At 52.2% G+C, this 18091-nt stretch overlaps 1 protein-coding gene across 1 annotated transcript in view; it reads right to left on the reverse strand.

The window, feature by feature from the left end:
• Positions 1 to 18091, reverse strand: part of KCNH6 (potassium channel, voltage gated eag related subfamily H, member 6) — a 126504-nt gene that overhangs the window by 26534 nt on the left and 81879 nt on the right. The window contains exons 7-9 of the mRNA XM_015429128.1: positions 15585 to 15784; positions 11511 to 11763; positions 10502 to 10695 (exon numbers count right to left, since the gene is read on the reverse strand). Coding sequence (XP_015284614.1) covers positions 10502 to 10695; positions 11511 to 11763; positions 15585 to 15784 — 647 coding nt within the window. The remainder of the gene's footprint in view (positions 1 to 10501; positions 10696 to 11510; positions 11764 to 15584; positions 15785 to 18091) is intronic.

An 18091-nucleotide genomic window follows, 5' to 3' on the forward strand; every position in this document is an offset into this window, starting at 1 on the left:
TTCTTTTTTTTTTTGGTAAACAAATTTTATTTTCAGGAATACAACATGTAAAATTAAATCATTTCATTCTTTCAATTGTCTACCCCATTCCCAGTTCCTCCCCTCCCTCCATTGGCTTCCCACAATGCTTCCACCCCTGCTCCAAATTACTTCATATCATCAACTATATCAATTTCTTGTCATTACAATCTAAAGATAACATCATTTGACTTAATATTGGTCTAAACATATTAAGTTTTGTTTCACATCCCAGTTCTTTTCCAGATATATTTTAAAGTCACTCCATTCTTGAAAAAACACGTCGTCTTCTTTGTTGTTCAATTTCTTCGTAATTTTGTCCATCTCTGCCATGAACAGAACTTTTTGTATCCAGTCCTCAATTTCTGGCACTTTCTCTGTTTTCCAAAATTGTGCATAAATCATTCTCGCTGTTGTGATTAAGTACCAGAATAAGGTCTTTTTAGTTGTATTGACTTCTTCCATTTTCAATCCTAAAAGCAGAATTTCCGGTGCCTTTTTAAAAGAGCATTTCAGAATTTTTTGCATTTCTTTGTGGACTTTTGTCCAAAAGTCAACTGCTTTCTCACAAGTCCACCACATGTGGTAAAATGAGCCTTCATGGCTTTTACATTTCCAACACTTATTTGACATATTCTGGTTCATATTTGCAATTTTTTTCGGAGTCATGTACCACCTATACATCATTTTATAACAATTCTCTCTAACATTGGTACAAGGCGATATCTTAATAGAATTTTTCCACAAATATTCCCAGGTTTCAATAGCCACTTCCGTATTCATATTTATCGCCCATCAAATGGGGCTCAATGTGACCAAGTGCAAGGTGATGCACATTGGAACCAAAAATCCTAACTATAAATACACGTTGATGGGGTCTGAACTAGCAGAGACTGACCAATAGAGAGATCTTGTAGTAGATAACTCACTGAAAATGTTGAGACAGTGTGTGACTGCAATAAAGAAGGCCAATGCTATGCTGGGGATTATTAGGAAGGGTATCGAAAACAGATCAGCCAATATCATAATGTCTCTGTATAAATCAATGGTGCAACCTCATTTGGAATACTGTGTACAGTTCTGGCACCTCAGAAAGCATATTATAGTATTGGAAAAAGTGCAGAGAAGGGCAACTAGAATGATAAAAGGGTTGGAACACTTTCCCTATGAAGAAAGGTTAAAGCGCTTGGGGCTCTTTAGCTTGGAGAAACAACAGCGGAGGGGGAAAAGGTTTTTAAGTTTCGGGTGATCCCATACCTGGAAGCAGACCATTTTCCTATTTCCCTTATGGCAGAAATACATTTCATAAAAGTTTACTCTTCGCTATTTTTAGTGGCTGAACCTCGAAACTCTGATATGCTGTTCTGCTGTCCTAAATGGTCTAACCAACTAAGCCTTAGATTGAAGGAACAATTGTCACCTGAGCTTCTTTCCCGTTTTTGTGTGTCTCTGTCTAATCCGGTCTTTTTGCAAGACCCCTTGCTGGAGTATGACAAAGTGATCCAGCAGCTTGGAAGCACTCTGTTAAGTTCTCATAGGTCCTGTTCATACAAGCTGTTTGGGCCGGGAAAAGGACGGATCAGGGCCGGAGCAAACGGGCGCGATCCCACAGCAACATCTGGCTACTGTCGTGCTACCGTCTCCGATCCATCCCATCCCACCCATACAGCGCACCAAAAAAGAACCACCTACCTGGGTGGTTCTTTCGAATGGGCAGCGGCAAGTGCAGCCGTGGGATCGCCAGCGCGTCCTTGCGCCGGCACATCCCCGGCTCATGGCCGAACTGCGCATGTGTGAGCATGCGCAGTTCGCCAGCCTCCCCTTCCCACCGTCGCTTTCTCCCCGGCATCTGATTGTGCCGGGGAGCGACGGCGCCGCGGCTCAGGGGATCCGTGAGATCCCGCCGCAGCGTCTCAACTTTGCTGCGGCTCAGATTAGCCACAGTTTGCCCATCCTTTTCCCTGCCATAGAAAGCCAAATTTCAAACATGCTAAGATTTCTAAACCTTGGTTTACCAAATCTTGTGTCAAGGCTAAATCCCTTTTGGTTACAGCGTATAGTAGGTATATCTACTCAAGGCCTGATGAGCGTAAGAACAACCATGAGTATCTCCTCACTCAAAAGAGACTCTATAAAACACAGATTCGTAAAGCCAAAATGGAGTATTCTAGAGAGCAATGGGCACGTCTTATTCAAGCCACTAAAGAGAAAACTACATCAACTTTTTGGCGAATCGTGTCAGGTAAAGTGTAAAAAGCAGCTTTGAATTCACAAGTGCCTCCAGACTCCTGGATCACTTATTTTCAAAGTCTTTATGATGACTGCTATACGCCCTGTAATATTACTCCCCTAGCTACTTTGCCGAGTTGGTCTCCAGTTTCAGAGCAGGAAGTTAAGTCGCACATACACCGCCTCAAAAGGAATAAAGCTCCTGGAATAGATGGCATACCGTCTGAGCTCTTGAAAGAAAATGAGGACTGGTGGGCCTCTTTCTTGGCTCCCCCTTTTTACTTATGTTGATGTTACAGATCGTGTCTCCAAAAGTTGGGAGACAGCACTGATTGTTCCACTTTATAAGAAAGGTAAGCCAGATGATCCTTCCAACTATAGACCCATCAGCCTATTGCCTATAACTACTGTATGCTAGCCATCTCCTAGACAAATTGCTAGATTGGTTATCTAATAATGATATCATTCCACCGGAACAAGCTGGCTTTATGGAAGGTAGATCCACATTAGACCACTGTTTGGTCCTTCAGCATCTCATTGAAAAGTGTGGTAACAAAGGAGACTCCTTCTTATATGGGGCCTTCGTGGACCTTAAGGCCGCTTTTAATGCTATTTCTAGGGTCAAGCTGTGGGGCGAACTGGAGTCATCCTCAACTGATAAGACTCCTCTTCTTGATTCGAGCCTTACATCAGCACACCTCCCTAAGAGTCAAATATAATAAGCAAGGACATCTCACAGAACCCATTACCACTCTGAAGGGGGTTAGACAGGGATGTCTCCTTGCCCCTCTATCCTTCATTTTCTATATAAATGATGTGGTAAAGCTGCTTAACGTAAGTAGACCTCCTCCTCCTCCTCAATTGGCTCATGAACATCTTAACTCTTCCTTATATGCTGCCTTTGTGGACCTTAAGGCCACTTTTGATTCTATTTCTTGGATCAAGCTGTGGGACAGACTGGAGTCATCCTCAATTGATAAAAGACTCCTCTTCTTAATTCGAGCTTTACATCAGCACACCTCCCTAAGAGTTAAATATAATAAGCAAGGTCATCTCACAGAACCCATTACCACTTTGAAGGGGGTTAGACAGCGATGTCTTCTTGCCCCTCTACTCTTCATTTTCTATATAAATGATGTGGTAAAGCTGTTTAACGTATGTAGACATCCGCCTCCTAAATTGGCTCATAAACATATTTCAGTGCTGCTTTATGCGGACAATGCTGTTCTTCTCTCAAGAACCCCAGCAGGGCTAAAAAGAGCTCTCTGTAGCTTTGCTACATATTGTAATGAACAGCAGCTTGTAATTAATTATGAAGAAACCAAGATAATGTCCTTTAATAAGTTCCCTAAATTGAGACGCTGGTCAATGAATGGACAATGTCTATCACAAGTCTCCTCCTTTAGACAAGCCTCCGGCACTAGGACGGCCCATAGTAATTATGTGGCGGACAAAGGAGAAAAGACAACTTTAAGTATAATAAAGTTTTTTAGGTCTAAGGGCGGGAACTTTGTTCCAGCTGCCCTTAAACTTTTCAAATTTAAGATTATACTATATTTACTGTACGGAACCCTTCTAGGCCCTCCGGAGTCTCGCTTTCTGCCATTAGAATGGGTTCAACCTAAATTTCTAAGGGCAGTACTATAGGTCCCAAAATCTGTCTCAAATTCCATGATTCGATTAGAAAGCTGACAGATTGACATAACTAAGGAACATTACAAGGTGGGAATCTACGAGACCCCTGGTCCAGCCCCATTCATACGTCATGATTACATAGTGCATAGACAGGTTAATACAGTGCAATTAGGATGGTGTGAATGTTATCACTTGAGTCTCTCTGCAAGGCCATGAGAATGAGAAACAGTTCCCTCTGGCCTTTGCAGAGGATGCTTCCTTTTCACAGAAGTACAAGCGCAGCTAATCTAAGGTTCACACAGACATGTCTCAATCGCCCCGTCTCTCAGGCATGTCAGAGGAGGACCTTGCAGACAGATTGATTCAATGCCAGCAGGTGCTAGACGGGATCTTGGGAACTACAAGCGGGGAGGGAGAACAGCTGGCGAAGCAATAACAGAGCATACATCAGAGAACCATAGTCACAAGTATGATGGCCCGATGACCCGGGCAAGGGTCCGATTCTGACAGATGGTGAAAATAATTGCCAAAATAACTCTCTCTCTTCATTAAACCTTTGGTTTAAGATAAATAAAAACTCCTGCAGTCTTGCATCGTTAATTTTGCAGGACAATTTTTAATCAAGTTGGCTCAAAGCAGTTCAAACCAAGTTTAGCTCAGTTAGGGTTTTCCCCTGATTCAGTTCTTCATCTGGGTTGTGATACAGCTAGCCAGCTCCTCGGGCAGAGAGGGGAAGACACAGAACACCAATCCAACATTTCCAAAGCACCAAATGTTATTGTTGCTCCTCAAAGACGCTACCTTCTCCATCCGGCCTCTTACTTATATAGCTGTTCCAGTTAGCAGCAGAGGAGAGGACCCGAAGCAACGGTTTTAAATTACATGCAGAAAGGGTATCGGCTAGATATTTGGAGACACTTTTTCACGGTCAGAGTGGCTCAAAGGTGGAATCAGCTGCCCAGGGAGGTGGTTGGCTCCCCTTCACTGACAGCTTTCAAAAAGAGGCTGGGCAAATAGGTGTCAGGGATGCTCTAGGCTGGTCCTGCATGGGGCAGGGGGTTGGACTAGATGGTCTCTATGCGCACCTCCAGCTCTGTGAATCTATGGTTCTGTTAGAAGATGAGGTTCCGGAGTCTGAGTCCCCTTCCTGAGCACTGAGAAGTGGGCTGTGCTCCCTCTGGGACAACCTCCCCTCTCTGCCTTTTTTTGGTTTTGTTTTGGAGAGAGATGTGCTGGAGGTTGAATCCCCTCCCCCACGCCTCCTATTCTCTTTTGCTGCCTCCCCTGTGATGGAAACAGGGGTGTTGTGCTAGGCCCCTGCTTGGGCCCTGTACCTCTCTCTGAATTTTCTTCTCATTTCGGCTTTGAGCCAGGAGAGGAGATTTGCTTTGGTGTCCTCTCCAGATAGGTCAGTATCCCAATCTTCCATCGGGGAATCTTGTGTAGAGAGAGGGGTGTAGGTACCCTAGGGGGATCAATGTCACCGTCCAGGCTGAGTGGAACATGGGAACCAGCCATGCCTGCTTTCTTTGCCATCCCTGGAGTCTCTCAACTGAGGGGGCAGATACAGAGAGAGAGGGACGGGAGCACGGAAGGCAATGTGTGGGGCAGACCACTTGTTCGCCATCCTTTCCCTGTTCCTCACGCCCCCCTAGCAGCTGCCCCGACTCCCTGCCAGGACAACCCGAAGGACTCCATCTGCAGCTGGTCAATGAATGGACAATGTCTATCATAAGTCTCCTCCTTTAGACAAGCCACCGGCACTAGGACGGCCCATAGTAATTACGTGGCGGACAAAGGAGAAAAGACAACTTTAAGTATAATAAAGTTTATTAGGTCTAAGGGCAGGAACTTTGTTCCAGCTGCCCTTAAACTTTTCAAACTTAAGATTATACCACATTTACTGTACGGAACCCTTCTAGGCCCTTCTGAGTCTCACTTTCTGCCATTAGAATGGGCTCAACCTAAATTTCTAAGGGCAGTACTATGGGTCCCAAAATCTGTCTCAAATTCCATGATTCGATTAGAAAGCTGACAGATTGAAAGAACTAAGGAACATTACAAGATGGGAATCGACAAGACCCCTGGTCCAGCCCCATTCATACGTCATGATTACAAAGTGCATAGACAGGTTAATATGTGCAATTAAAATGGTGTGGATGTTATCACTTGAGACTCTCCCCAAGGCCATGAGAATGAGAAACAGTGAAAGTTCCCTCTGGCCTTTGCGGAGGATGCTTCCTTTCACAGAAGTACAAGCGCAGCTAATCTACGGTTCACACAGACATGTCTCACTCGCCCCCTCTCCCATGAATGTCAGAGGAGGACCTTGCAGGCAGATTGATTCAATGCCAGCAGGTGCTAGACGGGAGCTTGGGAACTACAAGCGGGGAGGGAGAACAGCTGGCGAAGCAATAACAGAGCATAGCTATGTACATCAGAGAACCATAGTCACAAGTATGATGGCCCGATGACCCGGGCAAGGGTCCGATTCTGAAAGATGGTGAAAATAACTGCCAGAATAACTCTCTCTCTTCATTTAACCTTTGGTTTAAGATAAATAAAAACTCCTGCGGTCTTGCATCGTTAATTTTGCAAGACAATTTTTAATCAAGTTGGCTCAAAGCAGTTCAAACCAAGTTAGCTCAGTTAGGGTTTTCCCCTGATTCAGTTCTTCATCTGGGTTGTGATACAGCTAGCCAGCTCCTCGGGCAGAGAGTGGAAGACACAGAACACCAATCCAACATTTCCAAAGCACCAAATTTTATCGTTGCCCCTCAAAGACGCTACCTTCTCCAACCGGCCTCTTACTTATATAGCTGTTCCAGTTGGCAGCAGAGGAGAGGACCCGAAGCAACGGATTTAAATTACATGCAGAAAGGTATCGGCTAGATATTAGGAGACACTTTTTCACGGTCAGAGTGGTTCAACGGTGGAATCAGCTGCCCAGGGAGGTGGTGAGCTCCCCTTCACTGACAGCTTTCAAGAAGATGCTGGACGAATAGTTGTCAGGGATGCTCGAGGTTGGTCCTGCATGGGGCAGGGGGTTGGACTAGATGGTCTCTATAGCCCCTTCCCACTCTGTGATTCTATGGTTCTGTTAGAAGATGAGGTTCCGGAGTCTGAGTCCCCTTCCTGAGCACTGAGAAGTGGGCTGTGCTCCCCCAGGGACAACCTCCCCTCTCTGCCTTTTTTTGGTTTTGTTTTGGAGAGAGATGTGCTGGAGGTTGAATCCCCCCCCCACTCCTCCTATTCTCTTTTGCTGCCTCCCCTGTGATGGAAACAGGGGTGTCGTGCTAGGCCCCTGCTTGGGCCCTCTACCATCTCTCTGAATTTTCTTCCCATTTCGGCTTTGAGCCAGGAGAGATTTGCTTTGGTGTCCTCTCCAGATAGGTCAGTATTTCAATCTTCCATCGGGGAATCTTGTGTAAGAGGGATGTAGGTACCCTAGGAGGATCAATGTCACCGTTCATGCTGAGTGGAACATGGGAACCAGCCAAGCCTGCTTTCTTTGCCATCCCTGGAGTCTCTCAACTGAGGGGGGCAGATACGGAGAGAGAGGGACGGGAGCACGGAAGGCAATGCGTGGGGGAGACCACTTGGTCGCCATCCTTTCCCTGTTCCTCACATCCCCCTAGCAGCTGCCCGCAACTCCCCGCCAGGACAACCCGAAGGACTCCATCTGCCCCCAGAGGTCAGGAGGGTCCACCGGGTAGAGCAAGGACTCCCTCCCCCCCTCTAATCCTCTCTGCTGCCCCAGGGGTGGGGGCGCCTCTGAAGGCCTGAGCCCTAGGCTGCCATCGCCACCCCCCCCATAGCCTGGGGGTTTCCTGCTGTGGTTCAGGCGGCTGCTCCTTTGTTTCTCTGAGACCAGCTTCCAGGGAGGCTGCCTGGTCTTCAGCGCCAGCCCGCACCTGCTGCAGCCGAGGGGGAGGGAAGGGCCCTCCTTCCAGTTTGGTGTAGTGGTGAAGTGCGCGGACTCTAATCTGGGAGAACCGGGTTTGATTCCCCACTCCTCCACTTGCACCTGCTTATGTGACCTTGGGTCAGTCACAAGCTCTGGCACAGCTGTCCTTGAAAAAGAGCCGTTTGTGTCAGAGCTCTCTCAGCCCCACCTGCCTCACAGGATGTCTGTCTGTTGTGGGGAGGGGAAGGGAAAGGAGTTTGTAAGCCGCTCTGAGACTCCAAGTGAAGGGCGGGGTATAAATCCAATCTCCTCCTCCTCTCCTCCTCCTCCTCCTGTGGCTAGAAGAGCCTGGCAGGAGTCTGCAGTCCAGCGGCAGTTGCAGGGGTTCTCCTTGTGCTGCCAGCTCCACCACTCTGAATGCCGCCAGCTGAAGCCTGGAGATAACGCCCGGCGGGGCCCGCGGCCTTGCTGTGCAGGCCCTGATGTACACTGCCACCGGCCACGGCTCATGCTCCGGGCCTGGGAGAGCTTGGGCTCCTGCACGGCTGCCGGGAGCCCGCCAGTTCTGTGGCTCCATACGGCCCCACTGGCACGGCCCAGCTGGAGCCTGAGGCCTCACCGCCCCAGCTCCAAGGGTTCTGCCACCTTCCACGGCCTGGGGGAGCTCCGCCACGGCTGCTTGGGGACCTCCCAGTGCCGCTGCTCCATGTGACTTCGGCACCACCGTGGCCCTGAAGCTTCTGCCGCCAAGGGCGGTGCGACAACCAAGGGGGATGTTGGTAGATCCTGGACCTTCCCTCCTCCCTGGCCTCCCCCCCCGTTCCTTCTACAAGCTGGATCACCGCGCTCCCTGGAACACCGGCAGACCTTCCTGCTTCTCCAGCAGGGGACACCTGGGAGTTCCCAGGGGACAGGCCCCTCCCCCAGCTGGACTGACTGAGAGAGACCAACCCTGCTTAGGGGGAGGAGCCATATCCCAACAGTGAGGACTGCCCCACTCCTAGGACCACCGGGGAAAGGAGTTCCGAGGGAGACCCCCCCCTTGGGGAAAAGCCCTAGCCGAGCCCCAAGGTCTAGACGGACCCAGCTCTTTTACGTCTTTCCAGGATGCGGAGGACCTTAGGAAGAAGCTTAGAGAAGACCTCCAGTAGAAAGAGACGGGTCTGCATGGTGGTTGCTAACTGGTTTTCCTCGTCAGGTAGTTCTCCCTCCTCTCTTGGGGAAGAAGAGTCTGGGGACTCCTGGTCCATTAGAGAGCTTGGATCTCTAGAAGAGTCCTTGGATGGAACCTCCTTTTGTTTCTCAGGGCAAGGGGGGGGGAACAAGGGGCCCTGCTTTCCTCCCTCTCCCCAGACCCAGAACTGGAGGACGAAGGAGGCCTAACCCTCTCTGAGGGCCTGGCAGAATCACAGCAGCTGGAGGCAGCCCCTGAAAGGGAGGCTCCTATCCTCCTTTGCACCTTTCCCTTGAGCCAGGCCAGCAGGTTGGCATGAACATTATCCCCCGAGAGACGCAGAGCAGGGGCTCCCACCATCTTTGAGCCACGGGATGAGCCGTGGGCTGAGGCAGGAGAGGGGGAGGGAGGGAGGGAGGTCCGAGCCAGGGGCCAGCACCACCTGTGGGGCACGCTCAGAAGAGCCTGCTCGCAAAAAACAACAATGGGGGGGGGCAGTTAGGGAGACTACCCCCTGCTCACCCCCGAAGCCGGTTTGCCCACCTTACTTTGAAATCAAAGGGATCATCCAGAAGCGAAGAGGCCTGATGCTGCGCCAAAAATCCAAATGGCCCCGGGAGGAGGAGAGCACAACTCCTGCCGCGCCGCCACTCCGCAGGCCTCGGAGCAACTGGGGATGCTCCCAATCCGAAGGCTAGAGTACCCATGGATGTTCCCCACTCCCGAGGGGTTCTCCCTTCTTCCTTGGGGGGGAGGAGGAAGGGGGTGTGTGTCGTGCCTGGGTGATCTACCCTCACTGGCAGCTCCAGTGGGCTGCAGGAGCTCCTACGATCCGGCTTCCTAAGTAGAAGCCCCCACGACGCTGTGCAGCGTGATCTCCCCCACGCCTCTAGAGGCAAGGAAACCCCTGCTCAGCTGGCCCGCCCTGTGTCATGCGGCAGCTCTCTGCCACTTTCAGTCCCCAGCCCTACCGCTCCAGAAAGGGGAGGGGGGAGAGTGTGTGGAGAAAAGACAAACAGAGGCTGTTGGCTAGAGGGCTAGAGGTTCAAGACTGGGAGCTGGGGAGGGAAGGGATCAAAATTGCCAGTGACCCTGCCTCCCTCCAGGGAGCTTCCTACAAATCTAGAATGCCCCCCACCCTAGGACCACCGGCCAATGATCGTTTTGTATGGTCAGAACAGCTGAGATGACTCCGCCTTAGTTCTACATTGACCAGCAAGGAGCTCCACCCCAAAACACCTTTTTCCTTCTAAGTCCCCAAAGCCTCTGAGCTGGTGAGCTTTGGCACCTCATTTTAGGGCACGGCCGGTACCCACAAGAGGGGGGGGCTTCCTGCCTAGAATGCTGCTGGGACCGGGACAGTTTCCAACGCAAGGAAGAGGGATGCTGGCCTGCGCCACTCGCTCTGCCTTCCGGACATCACCCTTTCCGCACAGGGCTGAGCGTCTCCTTTCCCCCCTCCACGGGCTGAGGGCAGGTGCTCTTAGCTGTGGGCCCCCCCGGTCCCTCCCCCCTCCCCCTGCTGGAGGGAGACTCACATCTCTCAGGTTGAAGGTGATCTCCAGGTTGCTCCAGAAGTTGTCGGAGAAGGCTGGGTACATATCCAAGACTTCCAGGAGGTCCTCCCGCTGGATCTTGTGCAGATCGCAATAGGTGAGGGCTCGCACATCCGCATTGGATTTGCCAGGCCTGGCATAGAGGCTGATGGGCTCTCCAAAGATGTCATTTTTCCCTGCACCAGGAAGAAACCTCGTTAGAGGGCGGCGGCCCTCCCTGCCCTTGGAAGGCAGCCACACCCACAGACACCCACCCACGGCTCAGGAGGCTCTCTCGGACCGCAGGAGCGCTGAAGGAGGCTGCTCGCCTTCTGGACACAGCAGCAGAATACCGAGAGGCCGGGAGCACCCACGGACTGGGCCAGGGCACCTTGGGAAGCCTGCCCGTCACCGGAGGTGTCGCGGGGCCCTTGCTGCCCCCTCCCTCTGGCCGTGCTACCTGGCCCCGCCCTTGAACACTGAACGGGCCTCCTCGGGGGCATTGCTCTTTCCGGCTAGCAAGAGCCACCAACTCTCCCCAACCGCAAAAAGAAGGCGGAGCAAGCAGCCTAACGGGAGGCTCCCGTCTCCCTTGCCTGACTTCTGGTTGCTGGGACAGGCGGCGGGGGCGGGGGGAGCACCACAGGGCTCCTGCCAGCAGGAGACAGTACAGTGGTGGTGGGGAGAGAGGGGGGGCAACTCTTCTGCTTGAGGACAACTCCTCCAGGCGGGACTCCCCAGAATTACAGCTCATCTCCAGAGACTCCAGATGCTTTGGTGGGTGGGCTCCACGGCCTTGCGCCCCACTGAGGTCCCTGCCCTCCCCAGGCTCCATCCCCAAATCTCCCGGAGTTCCCCAACCTGGATCTGGCAACCCTCCCCCCTCTTCCCTGCCAGTGGCTGAGGCAGACCTGGCAACCCGGGGGCAGCTGCGACTTGCCACGAGCAAACTGCCCCCCTGCCCCCCCGATCGCCCGCCCCCCTCCTGCGGCAGAGGGATTCCTTCTTCCACCTAGGATGGCCACGACAATATCCTCCCTGAGGATCTCGATGGAGCCCCGTGAGATGAAGTAGAGGGTGGTGAGGACGTCTCCGTAGTGCACGAGGGTGTCGCCGGGAGGCGCGTGAGTGGTCTTGAACTTCATGGCCAAGGCCCGCAGGCAGCCCTTGCTGGCTCCTCGGAAGGCCTTGCAGTTCTGGAGGAGGGTGCGGTTGAGGTGGAGGCAGATGTCCGCCTGCAGGCAGTCCGGGAAGCCTTTCAGCACCTGGGCGGGGAGAAGAGGAGAGCCGTTGGCCCCAGGGCTCCATGCCGCCCCCGCAGTCCGTACCTCGAGAGAACAGCCCCGGACTCCCGCTCGGGCAATGCCCATCGGTAACAAACGATGGCAAAGTGTTTTGGATACGAGGGAACGTCTCCCAGAGGCTGTGCCAGGGCCTCCTTCGCTGTGGTGCCTGTCCCCCACTCCCTCCCCAAGACTGCCAAACTGGGCAACCAACGATTGTCTTTAACGTGCAAGCCAAGGAGAGAGGGTCGACTGGGGAGCCCCAGCCCCCCCTTCCTTTTGGGAAGGATGCCGGCCGGTCCGAGGGAGGGGAAGGCGCCACACAGACAGAGGATGCCAGTTCCTGTGTGGCAGTCTGGGCAGGGCGAAGCTGGCTGGTCTATGGCAGGTCGTCCCCCCCCCCCCTATAAGCTGCTCCCAGGAGGGTGTGACATCCTTCCGCAGCGTGGCCAACTTAACTGTTACAAAGACACCTGTGCGGTTCACCTACCCTGCTCTGAAAGGGGGGGGCACGTGTGTGTGTGTGTGTGTGTGTGTGTGTGTGTGAGATTCAGGAGGCGTGGCTTTGTTAGCAAAAGAGGCAGGCTCCTCCCACTCCCTCCTCTCCCAGCCAGGAGCCCTTCGCACCTCGTCCCTTGCCGGACCCTGTTGCTGCACAGGAGACCAATTGCTTTTGGCTCTTTTGGTCTGAATGACCAAGAAGGGAAACGGCAGTGTCTTCAAAGGTACTTCATCACCTCCTGACACACAAAGTCACCATTCTCCTGACTTCATCCTTCAGTCTGGATAAATTCCGCTTCAAGAGAGAACCCACCGGGGACGATCTACTGGAAGACGAGCGGACCACCCCTCCCTCACCCCTCCTCCTGCTTCCTTTCTCAATCACTTTTCCAAGAGGCCGTCTTGAAGGACAATGGGAAATGTTTCTCCCAAAGAGCAACAATCATGACTGAGGGCCTCTTTCCCCTGCAAAGGCAGCTTTGGGCTTTGCAATTGATTTCTTCAGTCTCTTTTCCAGCACAGTAATTAAAATGGATTGAAGTTGATTCAGGCACCATCCGGTCCCGCTTTTGCTTAGCAACCAGCCAGAGGGGAGGGAGAAAGGAATCGATTTCAGACACGCTCTCTCTCTTGCCCCAAGAAGAACCGAATCAGCCTCCCAATGACGACCCCTGGGCTTCCGCCTTGCAACCTGCTTGGCCCAGCCCGAGGGGCTCCAAGTGGGGCTTAGACCTCACGGTGCTCTGAATGGTGGGAAGCAGGGAGGGCTGGCTCAGGTTCTTCCGGTAGGGCTGCGTCCAAAGATACTTCCTGCCACCCCTCGTGCACCCTGAAGGGCAGACTGTGCCACTACACTGCAATGCTTAAGCTCTACTGTGACTATTGTGAGGCCCCGTTTGAGCTTACAGGTGTCTGTGATTCCGGCCACCAGTGTGATCTCACAAGAGCCAGTTTGGTGTAGTGGTTAAGTGCCCGGACTCTAATCTGGGAGAACCGGGTTTGAGTCCCCACTCCTCCACTTGCACCTGCTGATGTGACCTTGGGTCAGTCACAAGCTCTGGCACAGCTGTCCTTGAAAAAGAGCAGTTTGTGTCAGAGTTCTCTCAGCCCCACCCACCTCACAGGGTGTCTGTTGTGGGGAGGGGAAGGGAGAGGGGTTTGTAAGCCGCTCTGAGACTCCAAGTGAAGGGCGGGGTATAAATCCAATCTCTTCTTCTTCTTCTTCTTCTTCATTCAAGGCCGGATAGTGGCTGTGGTAACTGGGCACTTCAAAGGGGCCTGTGCTTAACAGAGCATCATGAGGGGAGGGGAAAAGAGGAGGGGAGGTGAAAAGAGGAGTGGAAGCCATGGACTTCTGGGAGACGCAAAGACCAGCGTTTTCTCAAGGACTCCCGAGAAGAAGACCGTCGGTTGGCCAAGAGAGACCATCTGATTCCGGGAGGGGGGGAAGGGAGAATAGGCGACAATGGAGGCCACAGGCTAGTGAGGGATACGCTTCGCTATGGCTGACTGCTGTGGGTGGAAGGCTACGATGCCACGGCCCCTTCTTGCTCGGGCTTCTGTGTTGTATCACCTTCTGGTGCTCCCAGGAGATTTGCCGTCTGCGATACAGATAGGCAGTGTGTTATTTTTCTTGTTACCTGGACCTGGTAAGACTGTACATGATAGCAGATCATTTTTAGTGCTTTTAATAGATCTTTAATTACTTTTATACAGTCTGGTGTGCAGCCCTACCTCGAGGAACACGCAGGTGAAATTGGTTTGGGGAGTTGTTCAGGGGGAGCCGGGAACAACAACCCTGCAGGAACAGCAAGTGTCCCTGACATGCACGGATGCATTTAACATGTGGATCGAGCAGATCAGAAATGGCAATGCTATCTTGCGGTCACTTCGTCAGCTCCTGCGAAGACGCTGTGGCAATGGCTTCTGGCTTGAGTGGGGCTGCGGTACGTGTGTATTCAACGGCAACGTTTATAAGATCATGCATGGGAAAGAGCAGGTAAAGAAAGAGGTACTTTTCTCCCTTTCTCACAATACAAGAACTCATGGGCACTCCATGAAACTGCAGAGCGGTCGGGTTAGAACGGATAAAAGGAAGTCCTTCTTCACCCAAAGAGTGATTAACACTTGGAATTCACTGCCACAGCAAGTGGTGGCGGCTACAAGCATGGACGGCCTCCAAAGGGAGTTAGGTAAGCATATGGAGCAGAGGTCCATCAGTGGCTATTAGCCACAGGATATAGATAGGGGCTCTGGGGCAAGTGATGCTCTGTCTTCTTGGTGCTTGGGGGGGTCAACAGTGGGAGGGCTTCTAATGTCCTGGCCCCACTAGTGGACCTCCTGATGGCACCTGGTATTTTCGGCACAAGAGTGTTGGACTGGATGGGCCTTTGGCCTGATCCAACACTGGCGTCTCTTATGTTCTTATGTTCTTAACGTGGTTGTGCAGTGACACAGCTTAGCCCAGCAATCACACAGGCCGGGTCATAGCACTGGCTCTAAGACGTGAACAAATGTAACCTAGTATTAGAAGATATCAGAATGGAAAAAGAGCCCTGCTGGATCAGACCAGAGACCGAAGCACAGCATTCTGTTCCCTGAATGGCCCATCGCCTGCCCCGAGGAAGCCCCCACCTCTTTGCATGCCTGCCAAGCAGGGATAACTCACAGCCAGTGGTTCAGAAGCAAAAAAAAACGAGCACAGTTCCCTAGTGTGGCCCCTGCCCCGCCATCCAATCAATCTTGTAGACGTTTTAATACCCACTGAGCCTCTTCCCTTTTACATGCTAACAAATATGTCTAATGGGAGTTGCCACGGCTGACCTCCAGGCCTCACGGGTGCTGCAGCCCCTGTCCTCCTTGGGCAAATAACTGCCTGTCGACTGATCAGAAATTCAGCAGGTGCAAAGAAGGATGCTCTCCCCTCCTGAGACGCAGGACAGCACCTGAGGCTCCCATCCAAACTCTACACTTTAAAGAGCCCTCTGCTTAGCGTGTCCGAACACCAGGAGGCAAAAGGAAAATGGGCTTCCGCTCAGCAGACTCGCCATCGTACCAGAGGAACACCCCCGTGGAACACAGATGATTTTGCTTTTATCAATCATACCTTTCTGTCAGCACTTTCCAAAAGGTTACACTCAAGTAGAAGGCAAAGGAATGCGGCCGAGAGCTTTGCAGGGGTGCGACGTGAAAGCCAAAAGCAAGGCAGTGTCTCTCTTTCTCCCCCAGGGAATCTTCTGCTACCCACCGGAAAACCCAGAGGGCAGGCAGAGACCGTCGAGCCCCCCTCCAGCCTGACTCACCGCATTCATGTCGATCCCATTCGTGTAGGACCAGGCGTGCTGGAAATACTCCTCGAGGCGCTGGCGGAGCGGGTTGGGGATCTGGTGGAAGCGGATGAATTCCTTCACCCTGAGCATCTGGGTGTGGTAGCGGGCCGTGCCCGAGTAGAGGCGCTGGATGATGGCCGAGACGTTGCCAAAGATGCTGGCGTACATCAGAGCTGCAAAGGGAGGACAGGGGTCAGCACCGAGGGCTCCAGGGACACTCTGGAGGCCTCCTCCCAGAGACAGCAGGGGAATGTCTCCTGGGTTCTACGTCCTGAATGCCCTCAGATGTATCAGGAGATGGTTTGTGAATACCAGGAAAGGCAGTAGCATTTTAAAAACCCAAAAACCCTGAAGCTCAGTCCTGTCTGAATGTCTGAAGGGCCCACCCCCCCCACCGCAGACAGACAAAGCAAGGAAGGGACTTGCTCGGTGGGGGGGGGGGCGCATCCTCCACACCCCTTCCCCTGTTTCCTTAAAAGAGACTGAAGGCTTAATAAGACTGCAGCTATCCTTAAAAGAGACTGAAGGCTTAATAAGTCCAAATTAGCCCGAACAAGACCTTCTGTGAAGGGGGTGGACATCAATGCCTCAGCTGCAGCAGGCTCTACAATTCAGCACTGCAGCCAGAAGCAAATTAACCATTTTACCAAACTTACACATTTTAAAACTGCATATTTTGCACCGTGCATCAGGACTGGTTTGTCATAGCTTGAGAAGCACAGACTGCCCCTGCTGAATGGGAAGAGAAAAGTGGGCTTGTGGGGCCTCCAATGTGAGCGCTCCACTGGGGGCGGACGGGGGGGGGGGAGGCTGAGGAAGAGATGAACCGCCAGAGAAGATGTGGTCAGGGTAGGATCCTGCGCGCTCACAATCAATCACTGCCCGTGTGGGCAGGAGATCCACGCAGTCTCCTGCGGGAAGGAGAGGAAAGCCCTTTTCAGCCCGCAAAGAGGCTGGAGGCATTGCAGGAGCACAGGGACTGGTGGGACCAGAGGTGGAGGCACTGCAGCCCCTTTGGCTTCCGGCACAAAGGACCCTGCCCCGGGCGGCACTTGGGAGGTGGTGGATGCTCCTTTGCTGGATGTTTTCAAGTGGAGGCTGGACGACCCTCTTTCGGGTATGTTGTAGGGGCTATTTTTCGGCTATGCTCCTGCAGAGTGCAGGGGGTTGGACTAGGTGACCTGCAAGGTACCTTCCCACTCTAACATTCTATGATATTTTAGTATCTTACTATTGGCTGAGTCAGTGCAAACCTAACCTAAGCCAGTTTGGTGTAGTGGTTGAGTGCACGGACTCTAATCTGGGAGAACCGGGTTTGATTCCCCACTCCTCCACTCACAGCTGCTGGATGACCTTGGGCAAGCCATAGTTCTGTCAGAGCTGTTCTTGAAAAAGAGCAGTTTCTGTCAAGAGCTCTCTCGAGCCCGCCTACCTCCCAGGGTGTTTGTTGTGGGGAGGGGAAGGGAGAGGAGTTTGTCAGCCGCTCTGAGACTTCGAGTCGACTCCGGGGTAGAAATCCAACCTCTTCTTCAATGCAAACCCTCTTTCTTTAGCCCTTGGAAGGTCAGTTCTGTGTGGGGAGTCCCTGACTCTAGCGGAGTCAGACTGCAGGCGAGTACCACTGGGGAGGACCCCCGGAGCACACGCTTAAGCAAGAGCCAAGAGTTGTAAAGGGTCTGCCGCAGGGGAGCCACAGAGACATGGAAGTGGATGAAATGGTGGCCCTGGTGGAAAGCTCCCCACATTATCCTGCCCCCCTCCCACTCCTATCTCAGGTTCCACCTGCCCTGGAGAGACTCCGTTCTCCCAGCTGATGGTGAGGAAGGGGAGATTTCTACACTGTCATATTCATTGCAGCACCCAGTTTGGGACTCCTGAGATGGCCTTGGGGATGAGCCGCTCTCCTTCTGAGCTTCGCCTGCCTCCCAGGGTTATGGTGAGACTAAAACATCCTATGAAATAAAACTGATGAATAAGTAATCCAGCAACAAAAAAGCACAGGCTTGCCTGAGCGGGCAGAGGAAGGCATGTCTATGAATAACGCTGTCTAACCCTCTAACGCCAAGTCCAAGTGAAAAGGGAAAAATCCAGGTCACGAAGCCACCCAAGCAAAAGCAACCCTGCTTGCAAATGCAACCACGAGGCAACCTGATAGGTGTGTCTGGCCCCATTTAACCCAGGGGGGGCAGACCTCCATTTCTCAGGGTGGGGTGGGGTTGAACCTGGTCCAGGCCCACAGTTAGTCATCTACATTAAATTACTTCAACATGAAATAATCTATATTTGCCAAAAAGAAATGCCATCAACAATTAATTACGTTGGTTTCAAAACATAATTTTTTCACTTCTAATAGTCTGAATCTCAGTCAAAGAAAGCGGAATCTGTAAGAAGAAAGGAAAGATGTCGTGAACTCCTTCACTGAGACAATATTTAATTTGCGTATGAAAGGAAATACTCCTCCCCTTCTCTCTTTTCCTCAC

This window comes from Gekko japonicus, unplaced genomic scaffold (genome assembly GCF_001447785.1).
Source record: "Gekko japonicus isolate JY-2015 unplaced genomic scaffold, Gekko_japonicus_V1.1 scaffold2189, whole genome shotgun sequence".
Classification (NCBI taxonomy): domain Eukaryota; kingdom Metazoa; phylum Chordata; class Lepidosauria; order Squamata; family Gekkonidae; genus Gekko; species Gekko japonicus.